The 12,615-nt window shown below is 45.6% G+C and overlaps 1 protein-coding gene across 7 annotated transcripts in view; it reads left to right on the forward strand.

Moving 5' to 3' along the window:
- Window positions 1–12,615, forward strand: part of mast2 (microtubule associated serine/threonine kinase 2) — a 102,372-nt gene that overhangs the window by 75,733 nt on the left and 14,024 nt on the right. For 5 of the 7 annotated variants that reach the window (XM_062395770.1, XM_062395768.1, XM_062395772.1 and 2 more), the window contains 5 exons: window positions 846–866; window positions 1,640–1,718; window positions 2,797–2,951; window positions 7,999–8,074; window positions 8,330–8,533. In XM_062395770.1, the coding sequence (XP_062251754.1) occupies window positions 846–866; window positions 1,640–1,718; window positions 2,797–2,951; window positions 7,999–8,074; window positions 8,330–8,533 (535 nt within the window). The remainder of the gene's footprint in view (window positions 1–845; window positions 867–1,639; window positions 1,719–2,796; window positions 2,952–7,998; window positions 8,075–8,329; window positions 8,534–12,615) is intronic. The other 2 variants (XM_062395769.1, XM_062395767.1) reach the window with 1 other exon arrangement.

Here is a 12,615-nt window from a genome sequence, read left to right on the forward strand (position 1 = left end):
TTTTTTATGTGGCGGAAATTGACCACCTCACTGCTCGATGCCTCTATCAGCTACACACCCGTCCTCGTGTCCTCGTGTCCTCGTGTCCTCGTGTCCTCGTGTCCTGTGAGACGCTTCAGTGGCGTCGGGATCTTTGGATCCAAGCTGTCACTGAGAGCGAGGGAGCTGAGGAGGCGGGAGATGATCGCCCTGAGCCTGTCACTCAAACCAGGATTAATAAACCTCTTATCTCTCTGGGCACAGATAGTAATTAAGGGGGGGGGGGGGGGGGGGGGGAGCTGTGTGTGTGTGTTTTAAATCCACGTCAAGATAAGGAAGTGTCTCGAGCTCATAAGAAAGTTTGATGATGTGGAACTTGTCAGCGGCCCCGCCTCCTGAATCTTCATCAAAGGGATTATGTTTCCATGGTAACACACCTGTACCCCCCCCCCCCCCCCCCCCCCCCCCCCCCCCCCCCCCCCTATTGGCCATCAGGCTGTTTCCATGACATCATCATCGGGCACCATGCTGCAGCCAGTGGAGCTCTGAAGCTGATCTGTGTTCAGCTGCTGACGGTGGAGCTGCAGCGACACCGTGTGGTGGAGTCTGATACTGCACCTCAAACACTGGAGCAGCGTATTCATTTATCAAACTAAATAATATTTAATATCCTGTTTGATTTAAAAAGCTTCTCTAGACTGATGGGCTCTTTGTTGTTCTATGGAGATGCAGACGTGCAGAAAGTGGGTTTTAGTATGTGCGTTTGTGTTTATATATATATATATATATAAGTACATGTTTGTGTGTACTGTGTGAGTGACGGCTGCTAACAGCTTTAAAGAACCATGTTCTTGTCTCCCTCGCAGTCATGGACACAGGGCTGACAGGTAACCTCTTGAGTTTTTGACCTCAGTCCTCCCCCCCCTCTTTCTTCCTGCCCTCCGTTGTCCTGCATGGCTGAGCACACACACTCTGAGTGACATCAGAGACGACCCCTCCTCCTCTTCCTCCTCCTCTTCCTCCTCCTCTCCTGCTGCTGAACGCTCTGGAGGAGCAGCTCCTCCCGCTGCTCACACACTTAGAGCAGGAGACGATTCTCCAGAAACTCTGGAGTCAAGAGAATCTTTGTGATGAAGCTGCTGAAGTTTCCTGTGTGTAAACCCAGACGAGTCCTGATGAGTGGATCTGATATGATGGATCTGATCCTCTGAGCCGTGGAGCTCCATCACCTCCATCATCGCTCTGCATTAGAGCATCAAATGTGGATTCATCCGCCGCTGAAAATAGTCCCCATCAAACACAGCTCCTGTTTGAAGGCGACTGATCAGCTGAGACTCGACCTCATGTTACTGCTCCTCCTCTAATGGAGCTGACAGTGGTTCACATCTCCAGCTGGAACCAGTGACACCAGAGAAGTCTGTGTTGTGGGTTTATTATAGAAACATATAGAATAACATCATCTGATCCTGAGTGTGATCCAGTGTAGAGCTGCTTCTCTCAAGCTTCCCTCCATGTGGATCCTGCTCATTCTGCCCACTTTATCCTCCTGTGCACTTTCCCTCCTTCAGAAGGCTGATGCTGTGTCTGCTCTGTGGTTGTGTCTTATCTTTTTGAGTTGTGTTGTGTTTTTTTTTTAATGAATCCTTGTCCTCTCCTGCAGGACGGATGGAAGACGCTGGTCTCTGGCCTCGCTGCCGTCCTCTGGCTATGGCACCAACACTCCCAGCTCCACTGTCTCGGTAAATATCTTTATGTCTTAGTCTCTCTGTGTGTGTGTGTTTGTGTGTGTTTGTGCACTTTGTGTTTTATAATGATCTGTGGACCTGAAACCAAAGATAAGCGCTTTCTGCTTCCCCCCCGACTTCTGCTTCCTCCCCTCTGGTGCCCTCAAGTGTACTTGTGCTTCCTCTTCTGTTTCTCCTCCTTTCTCTCCCTCGTTCCCTCTGGTCTCCTCCTCCTCCTCCTCCTCCTCCTCCTTCATCTCCCTTCTTTAAACCCCATGGAGCAGTTTCTCTGGAGCAGGTGCCTGCAGAATAAGACCCAGCGTGTTTCAAAGTTAGCTCTTAGCTCGGACTCAGACTGTTAGCTTATTGAGCTAACAGAGCTAGAAGAGGGCGGAGCTTCCCTGTCAGGACAAAGACATGAGACAGGTCCGTGTTTCAGTCACAGGTTTGAGTCCCAGCATCATTTGATAAAACCACCAACCTTCTGACTGGAGTCCCGTCACCGCTGAACCTCGTACGATGTGGTCATGTAACTGGATTTGTTCTTTAAAGCTCTGTTACATAGACTGTAAATCAAAATGGCCGTAGACTCCGGGTCCAGAGAGCGACGCCTGTTGGGTTCCTAACTCGTGACCTGTGATATCTGCTACTGGTATATTTAAGAAGTGACTTAGTGGAGTTGTGTATCTCAGATTTTTGATCAATTAGAGTCAAACAGACCATAAAGCACCAGATGTGTTGGGGGGTGGATACCACAGTGTGATTGACAGCTAGTGACATCCAATGGGTGCAGGTGGCAGGTGTAGGTGGGCGTGTCCTCCAGCTCTCAGTCAGGCTCCACCCCAGTTCCTCCAAATAGGAACCCTTCTGGTTTCAACAGACCAAGATGGCGTCAGACAGACTTCAGCTCACAAACCACCGACCCCCCCCGGTGGGTTAACCCGCTCCACATGTCTTCTCTTCCTCTAACCACCAGCCCGTTGCTCTGAAGACAGACCTGTCCTCCCTCGTCCCGGCCTCGCCCCCCCCCCATCCCGCTGTAGCTCCAGTGCTGGTTGTAATCTGTGCTCCCTCTGTGCTCCTCCTCTCACAGTCCTCCTGTTCATCTCAGGAGAAGCTGCACCAGCTGCCCTTCCAGCCCACGCCGGACGAGCTGCACTTCCTCACCAAACACTTCAGCTCCGAGAGCATCGTGGACGAGGACGGACGCCACTCCCCCGCCATGAGGCCGCGGTCCCGGAGCCTCAGGTAGGAGCTCAGGAACCTTCAACATGATCCTCTGACTCTGCAAACACCCACAGGAACCTTCCCTGAAACCACGCAGCCCTGAGCCTCCGACTGGTCAAGTCCAGGAGGAAGTTTGTTGAACTTGATGTTAAACTCTCCTCCACTGATTCTAGTAAACCACTGCAGGTAGTCTGTGAACTGGAGGTTTCCTGTGTAGCTGTGGTGAGAAGACAGTGACCTGCTGAGGAGGTTCTGTTCAGGAGGCCACTGATGGATGTGGTTTGGACTCTGAACAGTTCACTTAGATCCAGATCCACTCACTCCCTCGGCTCCTGCTTCAGATGTTCTATAGTTTCACCTCCATCTTGTGTCTCAGCAGCAGTTTGATTTTCTTCACCTCTGATCTGTTTCCTCGTGGACAGATATTGAATTTTCTCAGCTCCAACATGAAAGAGACTCAAGTTGTGTATTTGATTAGCTTCACACTGTGCTTGTTGATATTGTGAGTATGTGTGGAGCAGTTCACTCTCAGATGATCCACTCTCACCCAGTGTCTTCATCTCTGGAAGATCACATAGAACTAGAAAGAAAGCGTAGCAAGTGGAATAGGGATTTTATTCTTCATATAGTAAGAAGGTAAAACAGGAAGAGAGAGATTCATTAAACTGGACTTTAAGAAGCTGAGTCTGAAGCTTCATGTGTTTGATCCCGTTTCATTTGATCTGGTAGTTTTCCAGCTTCTATCAGAGATGTTTTTCCAGCTTCTTAAAGCAAAGTGAGGTCACGATTCAGATGAAGTCTCATGGAGGTGTCTTTGAGAAGCAACACCAGAGTTCACCCTGTGAGGCCGAAGGGAAGTGAGGGATGAGGTGATCAGGCCCAGGAGGAGGAGGACTGTGTGTGTATGTGAGCGGGTGAACAAATGATAATGAGGCGCCGATGACCATTATATGCTAATTTGACGACTCTCCCGTGACTGATGAGTCTTCATCTTTGTGTCGTTTAACAGCCTCTTTGTGCGTCTCTGATTTCCTTTCTCTCCTCGTGTGAGTCTCGTCTTCCTCGATCTGCTGGTTGTGTTCAGTTGTTTCACCGTTTCCTTTCTCATCCATCCATCATACACGTGTCCCACTCTGTGGAGACGCTGATGGATGGGGTCTACATACACCTCATTGACTTCATGTCTGCAGAAAACACATATCTCACATGTGTGTGACGTGAGGACTGAAACGTGTGGAATGACTCTGTCCTCCTCTGCACACGGGACATGTGACCAAACTAAACAAACGCTTTCATCAGCTCTTCGATCTGCTACAGGATCAGGAGCATTCGTCCTGTCACATCAATTTCATGTCACTTTTTCATAATTTAGCAAAGCAGCTGATACTAAAAACATTAAAATTAAGATTGTGTAATGAGTCCTCACATGTCCTTGCTTTTAGTGTTATTGTCCAGATTACAACTGATAATACAAAGTGTCACATAATGATCAAATAATCTCACATTATGGACATAATAATAATAATAATCTTACAAATATGATCATACATTTCACAGAGACACTGAAGACTCGTCACACACACATCGACTTGAAGACTAAACTCTGATCTTAACCTCTGACCTGGAAGTCAGACTATTCCTCAATGAACATTCAAGTTGTCCCTAATTAACTGGCTTAGTCTGAAATGTGTCTCCAGAGTCTCCTATGACTGACAGACACACAAACACACACACACAAACACGCACATACACACACGTCCCCACCGTTCCTCTGGCTCTCTGTCACGGTCAATTACATCTCTCATTTCTGGAGTCGCCCACCTCAGTTGTGAAGCGTCAATGTTGTATTTCTCACACACACAGACACACACCCTCCCCCCCTCCCCTCGTGCCTCAGAGTCACCACCTGATTGACTGTCTCGTCTGATTTACTTCAGTTACCGTCTCCACCAATCAGCTGCTTCGCCTGCTCAGACCCATGTGACCTCATCACTTAGCTGAAGAGACAGGAACCTGCGCTCCACCGTTGTTTTAATTTTCCATTTTTATAAAACTCCCTCTGGCTCAAACACGTCTTCTCTTGCATTTCATAAATATTTCCGGTCGTTCTCACACTTCTCACTTTTTCCCCGCGGCTCCAAACTCAAACAGAAGAGCTCTGCCTCAACTTCCTGCTCATCTCCAAGGTCGTTTCTCAGAATAATGACGGAGGTGTTTTTTGCTGGGATTATAGTCGTGTTCTAATTAGCCTTTGTCTGCTTCTCTGTGTTACTCATCCCGGGGATTTGAGTGCGACCTCGGCTGCAGCCCACACCGAACACCAGCTGTACTTTAATAAAGCTGCGGCTGCTCGGAGCCATGAGAGATGAATCACACGGAGAGAAGAAGAAGGGATTCTGTGAAAATTAAAGAAAGTACATATCGGCCTGTGGCAGTGAATCGCTCTCTGTCAGTCTAACCTTTACTCACGGAGCCGGTGGCAGCGGCTGATGGATCTCTCTCCTCTAAGAAACTCAGACATGAGAAGAGCTGTTAAAGCTGAACATGTCAGAGCTGCAGGTGATTGACATTCATACGAGTGTGTGTCTGTGTGTGTGTCTGTGTGTGTGTTAGTTAGTCTGTGGTCACCCGTCACTGTGTGCGTTGGCGTAATGATAAACAGCCTCCATGACGCTCAGCTCACTTCTCTCATTCCCATTAAGCTGGTAATTGGACTTGAGAAGCCGATGGATGACTTACAGCATTACCTCATCGCACCGGTCACGTGTGTGCGTGCGTGTGTGTGTGTGTGTGTGTGCGCATGCACCTCGATGACTCATACGATCAAGGACACATGGAGCCAGAAAATCCTTTATCTTAAAAATCTCTTTTTGTTTGTTTTATTTTGACCTGTTCTATTGTGTTTATATTTTGTGTTAGATTTACAGTATTTATTAATTTAATAATTTAATTTCAATACTGTTATTTATATACTAGTTTTTATCAAAACATATATTTTGTAGGAGTTGCAAACAATCAAGTCTTTGTTTTCTGAGAAGAAGCTAAAGTAAATGCAACATGTTGCTGTTTTATTTACAGTATTTCTTACACTGGTTATCATCTGGAGTCTGATTGACAGTCGTAGTTATTCTGTTTCTTCACAGTTCAGTTTCCTTTCTTCATTTATTTTCTAAATGAAAGACAAAATCAGATCGAATAAAAAGTATGAGAAGTTCCCTTTCTGTAAAATACAAAAAACAAGATCAAATATAAATATAGATATGATGTTAGGATAAAAAATAACATTAATTCACATGGGGTCTGATTTCCTATTTTCAAAGGTGTAACCCTCACGTTGTGTCGGTCACGGCTCAGGTTTGAACTGTTCAGGATCAGCTGGTTCAGGATCAGCTGGTTCAGGATCAGCTGGTTCAGGATCAGCTGGTTCACAGGACTCTGCTCCTCTACGTCCTGTTCTGGATCTTTTCTCAGCTCCTGGATCAGAAGATGAAATACTCCTTGTCGTCCTCTGAGGATCGGATGGACTCTATGATCTCTGTGTTCAGATCCAATAGAATAACACAACGTGTGCGAGGCTTCTGTGTGTGACAGTTCATATGTGATGATGGATTAAGAAAGATACAGACGCGCTGTAATATTCAGAGGGAAATGTTTACAGTCATAAGTGAATGGAATGAATAATGCAGCAGAATAACAAAGCCTGAAGTCTAATGGGAAAATCTCCCTTTGGCTTGTGTGCACAATCACACAAATACACAAATACACACACTGCCTATCACCTGTCGTCGCTGCCTGTTCTCCTGAAAGTGAGACGTAGAAAGGTCAAGGACATTGCTGCTGTCTGGGGGGGGGGGGGGGTTGAAGGTGGTTCATGGTAGAATAAGAACAGAGACGAGTCCCGGGGGGGGGGAGAAAGAGAAGAGGTTAATATTCTGCTGGAGCTGGTGTGGACTGAAGAAGATGTCTCTGTCAGGTCCTGATAAAAACCCTGGAGAGCACACACACACACACACACACACACACACACACACACACACACACACACACACACACACACACACACACACACCCTCCAGAGGCTCTACCTTTGCACCACTCTTGTGTGCAGCCATGCCGGTCCAGAGGTTGTCATGGTCTTGAGGTAACAACACTGCAGACACACATATGATGAAGACCCCAAGGACCTGCTATTGCGTGTGTGTGTGTGTGTGTGTGTGTCTGTGCTCTGGTTACCTGACCCCTGGTCAGTTGTGTTTCTGCAGCTCAGACACAGACTTCTCTCCTCTACAGAAGAACTGAACATCTAGAACATCACAGAGACTTGTTTCTGAACCAAATATCAAATCACACTCATTCATACATGTCTTTATAGATCTGAGAAATCTCTGGACACTCTCACAAAACTCCATCATCATAAAAGTTAAATATGAGATTCTTGGATCTGCCGCCTGATCCAGAATAAGTCAACAACATTTCAATGAGTTCTTTCTGGATCTACGTCCCTCCACAAAGTTCTGTTGATATTGGTTCAGTATTTTTTCGTGTTCCTGTCGATAAACAATCAAACAGACAGAGTTCTGCGTGGATCCATTTTGAAGCTGCACCTGTAAAGCTCGTTACTGGACCTGAGGTGTTTCATTGAGAACTGGTTCACTTCCTGGTCTTTGTCTTTAATGAAGCACTTCCATGTAGAAGCTGTGGTTCAGTTAGAGTGAGGGTCAGCTCACTCGTCTTCATAGAAGATGGTTTAGATGCTTCAACTTCAGTTCTCAGCAGCTGCCTGCACGTGTTTATTTAATATCTTACCTGTAGCCATGGATTTTTATACCATTCATACACAACTTGTATTTTACCCTCGACCTGCAGGACTCTAACATTCTCCTTGGTTGAAGCTTAAATCTTAATACTTTCTTAGCCCCTTGAAAAGAAGTAAACTGCTCCTGAGTCATGATCTATAGATTTCATACTTTATATTCATATATTTTCACCATCTGGTGATTTGTTCTTGTCCATATTGTTGTTCCAGAGTCGATTCCTTCCTCTGTCTCACCTGATCTGTTTGTTTCAGTCCCGGCCGCTCGCCCATTTCCTTCGACCATGAGATCGTGATGATGAACCATGTGTACAAGGAGAGGTTCCCCAAGGTAAACGCACACTTCCTGTTCACAACTGATACACAAGAGAAGTTACAGCTGGAGAGAAATGTAATATAATCATGTGCAGATCTCATATCTGTTGATATTAAAACTGATTCTAAACCATGATTCAGCTCTTGAAGACTTGATGATATCATTCCTGCCTCTTGACGTTTATCATTGTCCTGCTCACGTCTCCATCTGAGTGAACCTGTGACTCACTCTTCCCCCCCCCCGCCTCCCCCCCCGCTCCCCTCCCCTCAGGCCACGGCTCAGATGGAGGAGCGTCTCGGGGAGCAGCTCTGCTCCTCGGCCCCGGACAAGGTGCTGGCCGACGGGGTCCTGAGCTTCATCCACCACCAGCTGCTGGAGCTGTCCAGAGACTGCCTGGAGAAAAGCAGAGAGGGCCTCATCACCTCCCGCTACTTCTACGAGCTCCAGGAGAACCTGGAGAAGCTGCTGCAAGACGTGAGTTCAGTACCAGTTCATTCACTGTCCTGCACACAGCAGCTGCTCTGGGATCTGAGGCACCTCAGAGTAAATAATAAAGAGATGATTCACCTGGATCAGGTACAAATACTCATATGGATGATTTCCTCTATTTAAGAAGAAATAATGTCTTGCTCTTCCATATGAAATATTTTAACCTTTAGCCACATTACAACACAAGAGGCATTTAAAGTTATATCAAGAGTATTCAAAATAAAAAAGAGAAAGAAGAATCAAATAAGATTTTATTACAATTTTTAATATAATATTTAGAGATGAAATTCTAACTTTTTTTATTGTTTTAAAAGAGAACATATTTAAGGATCTCCACTTATATTTATTTTTTAACAGAAATCATTTATTAAAATCCACAAAATGTTCCAGAGCACTTCAGATATTTTTTGTCTCTTTTCACATTTTCACTCATCATTAAAGTGTTGTCATCACTTCCTCATGCGTCTAAAATCCCTCCCTGATTTATGTCATAATTCCAGTTATGAATTAAACTCTCTCACTCAATGGAGACGATGTTGAGTGTTAAACTTTCACATAATCAGTAAAAACCTGATAAACAAAGCAGCTGAACTTAAACCTGTGAAAAGTGAAAAGGAAACAACTACGACTACAAACCAATAGAAATAATAGGTTTCATTATTAATTCATAGTTGGTTAGATTGATATGGAGCAGCTCATATTAAACTAACTCATCAACTAAACTAATTACATTTTAATCCTGTCACGAGCAAACCACACGGGATATTTAATAGATTTTGGAAAAGCATTTAGATCCAGACATCTTGACGAGTCCCTCTCCGCTGGCTGTGGATTAACTCTGGACTCCGCCTCCGTCCTTCGCTCAGCGGCGTCTCAGCCGCCGGCGCCGCGTGATGTCATCCGAAGGCACAAAGACGAGGAAGCGTGTCAACCCGTCTCACACGCAGCTGCTGCTACCTGTTCGATTCCCGGATCCGCTAATCCCAGCTCGGCACGATGGGAATGCAATTCGGATTTCTGAGCGTGTCAATGTTTAAGTATATTTACATGTGTGTGTGTGTGGCGGTGGTGACATCTCTATTAACTCAGTTTGTGGTGCCTGGGGCGGACGGGGGTGGGGGGGGGGGGGTATGATGGCTCCCAGAGGCCTCTTATTGACCTTCTGTTCTATTGGGACACACACACACAGACAAACTATCTCTCAATCACACACACACACACAAACACACACACACACACACACACACACACACACACACAAGTCCTGGATTTTAATTTCACACTCCAGCAGTCACCAGGGGCTGACAGATGACTCTCCCAGACGAGCAGGAGGGGCGAGGGAGGAGCGTTTTGGGAGGGGCGGGAGTTCAAGGGGATTCCTTTGCTTCTGATTGGCCGGAGGGGGGGGGGGGTGTCTTGTAGAAGGGGAGGTGTGTGGACGTGCATGAAGCACCTTTCGAATGTGAGGAACTCGACTCGAGCACATCTGGAGACGTTCACACGCCGGAGCTGCGACGCCGGCTGGACGATGACATCACCGATTATGCGGCTCTAGCCTTCCAGCAGCTGGAGGAGGCGTCCAGAGGAGAGGAGGAGGAGGCGGTGTCCAGAGGAGAGGAGGAGGAGGAGGTGTCCAGAGGAGAGGAGGAGGCCATGAGCAGCTGGACGGAGGCGTGAGAGCGTCCCTCCACACCTGCGGCATCTATGGACTTCGTTGGCTGTTTGCGTCCCGGGTTGGGATCTTAGGAGGAGACATGTCACACGTGTCGTGGCAGAGGAGGCTGGAGGAGGAGGAGGTGCTGGAGGAGGTGCTGAGGAGGAGCAAGTTGATGGTGATCACTCACAGCTGGGAGGAGGAGGAGGAGGATGCAGAGTTTGCAGTTGAGTCCATTTCGTATTTGTTGACACACAGAGGAAGACGATGAGTCAGTTTCACTCAGAACCGACTCAGGGTCCAGTTGTTTTGAACTCAGTGGGTTCAGACTCAGGAGTTTCACTTCCTGTTTCACAGAAATAACTTTGTTCTCAACTCCTCATTGTTATTGTTGTTTTACTGAAGTGAGTCGACAGCTTTGTTTAAATAAAAGCTGGAGACTTGTGTTGAAACTCTGATTCGACTCGCTCCAGTTTGTGTGGAATCGGAGTTCATGCTTCAACTTCTGTCACGAATATTGTTTTGTTCTTTTATTCATTGTTTTATATCATATTGGTTTTAGTTGTACTTTGTTTTTTACTTTTGTTTTTTATGTGTTCATCCATTTGTGTTTTGAGCTTGTTTTTTCAAAGTTGTATGCTCGTTAAAATCTGATTATTATCGAAGACGTTCCAGGTTCATTGACAGATGAATGAATTATTCAATCTTCTTCTGATCAGGTTCAGCTGAGGCTGTTTCTGTCTGTAGCTTGTTCATAATTTAGATGAGATCATCTTTTCATCCTGGTGGTGTGGCCACCATGTGTCATAAGGAAAGGATTAATATTCCACAATAATTCATTTGATTAATATATTTATAAGGACAATGCACGTGTCTGTTTCCCCCGCAGTCTTTTGTCCAGATGTTTCTCCGAGACATTTACATGATACACTTTTTATAATTTACTCTAAATATATATAAGCTGATACGAAGCTTCTGTTAATTTAGATTCTGTAAATATTCAAACTGAGTATAAATGTTTATAATTAGTTTTCCATGTCGGGACATGAAGAAGCGACGTGCTCCACTGCTTCCTGTGAGTTACCGGGATCAACATCTGTATTCAGAGTGAAACCCTCCAACATCTGGACGGAGAGTAAAAGTTAACCTGCTGCTGTGGTTCACTGATTACCCACGATGCCTTGTGGTATCGAAGCATGATGTCATGTCTTTGGTTCATGTTGGTAAAACAGATCAATCAAATTGTAAATAATCAATAAGTTCCCAAGTTTGTTTGTTAATTAAAAAATCCATCAGCTCCTGTTTTAAATCTCATTGTTTGAAACCATCTTCCTCTTCCTCCGTCCTCCCTCCTTCTCTTCTCCTTTATTCATCCCTCCGCTCGTTCTGCTCCTTGGGTCACGACCCCATTACAGAACTCACAGGAGTCCGACTCGCCTCCTCCTCCTGTCCTCTGCTGCTCCTGCTCTCGTCTTTTATCTCTCCTCCACCTTCACCCTCCTGCTGCGTCTCTCGCTCTCCACCTCCCTCGCTCCCTCCCTCGCTCTCATCCATCCCCGTCACGGGCCCTTAGTGACCTGCCTGCCGGTCGCCATGGCAACCTGCATCCAGGGTATCCTCTGCAGGAACCGGGGGGGGGGGGGCGGTCCGACTCCTGGAGGTCACCTGAGGTCAGAGGGTTCTGCAGAGTGCTAACTGCAGAGCGCCCGGTGATCCGTCACAGGGCGCCGCTCGCCCCCCCGACCCGTGCCTCGTTTACATCTGCAAACATCTGGCTTTAATTGGCTTTCTGCTGCCCCCCCGCGGTTAAACCAATTATTCTTCATTTGAAATTTCACAATGTGATTGATGTCATATCAGTAGAACACGTGACATTCCTCCATCATGTTAACACCACGCTTGGTGACGTCTGAGGTTTGAAGCTCATTTAATTAAACGTAATCTTTACTGTTTCAGCATCAGAATGGAAATAACAACAAACAATTAACTTTACAAAAATACTTTAATGTTTTTCAACAAACTACTAAACCACAAATAAAGGTTTTTTAGACGAGAAACAGATAAAACATGTTGAACTTTATTTACTCTGATCTTTTTATTTCTGTTTGACAGATAATAATCATCAAATCTTTTTTTTAATGTACCAAAATATCACTAAATAATATTAAACTAATTTAAATTTGATAATTTGAAATTTAGATTATAAAATAAATATGAGCCGCATGTGTTCAGTAGAATATAAATTGTGATTGTGACTTTATTAATGATCTTTGTTATTATTGTTCTGTAAATCCTGATCAGAAATCTGTCTCATATCTGTGATTTGATAATCAGCTGCCGTGTGTGAGCTTTTATTCATAAACCCGTCAGAGCACAGTTAGATGAATGTTCTTTACATATACACACACATGTT

Source organism: Platichthys flesus, chromosome 9 (genome assembly GCF_949316205.1).
Source record: "Platichthys flesus chromosome 9, fPlaFle2.1, whole genome shotgun sequence".
NCBI classification, from domain to species: Eukaryota; Metazoa; Chordata; class Actinopteri; order Pleuronectiformes; family Pleuronectidae; genus Platichthys; species Platichthys flesus.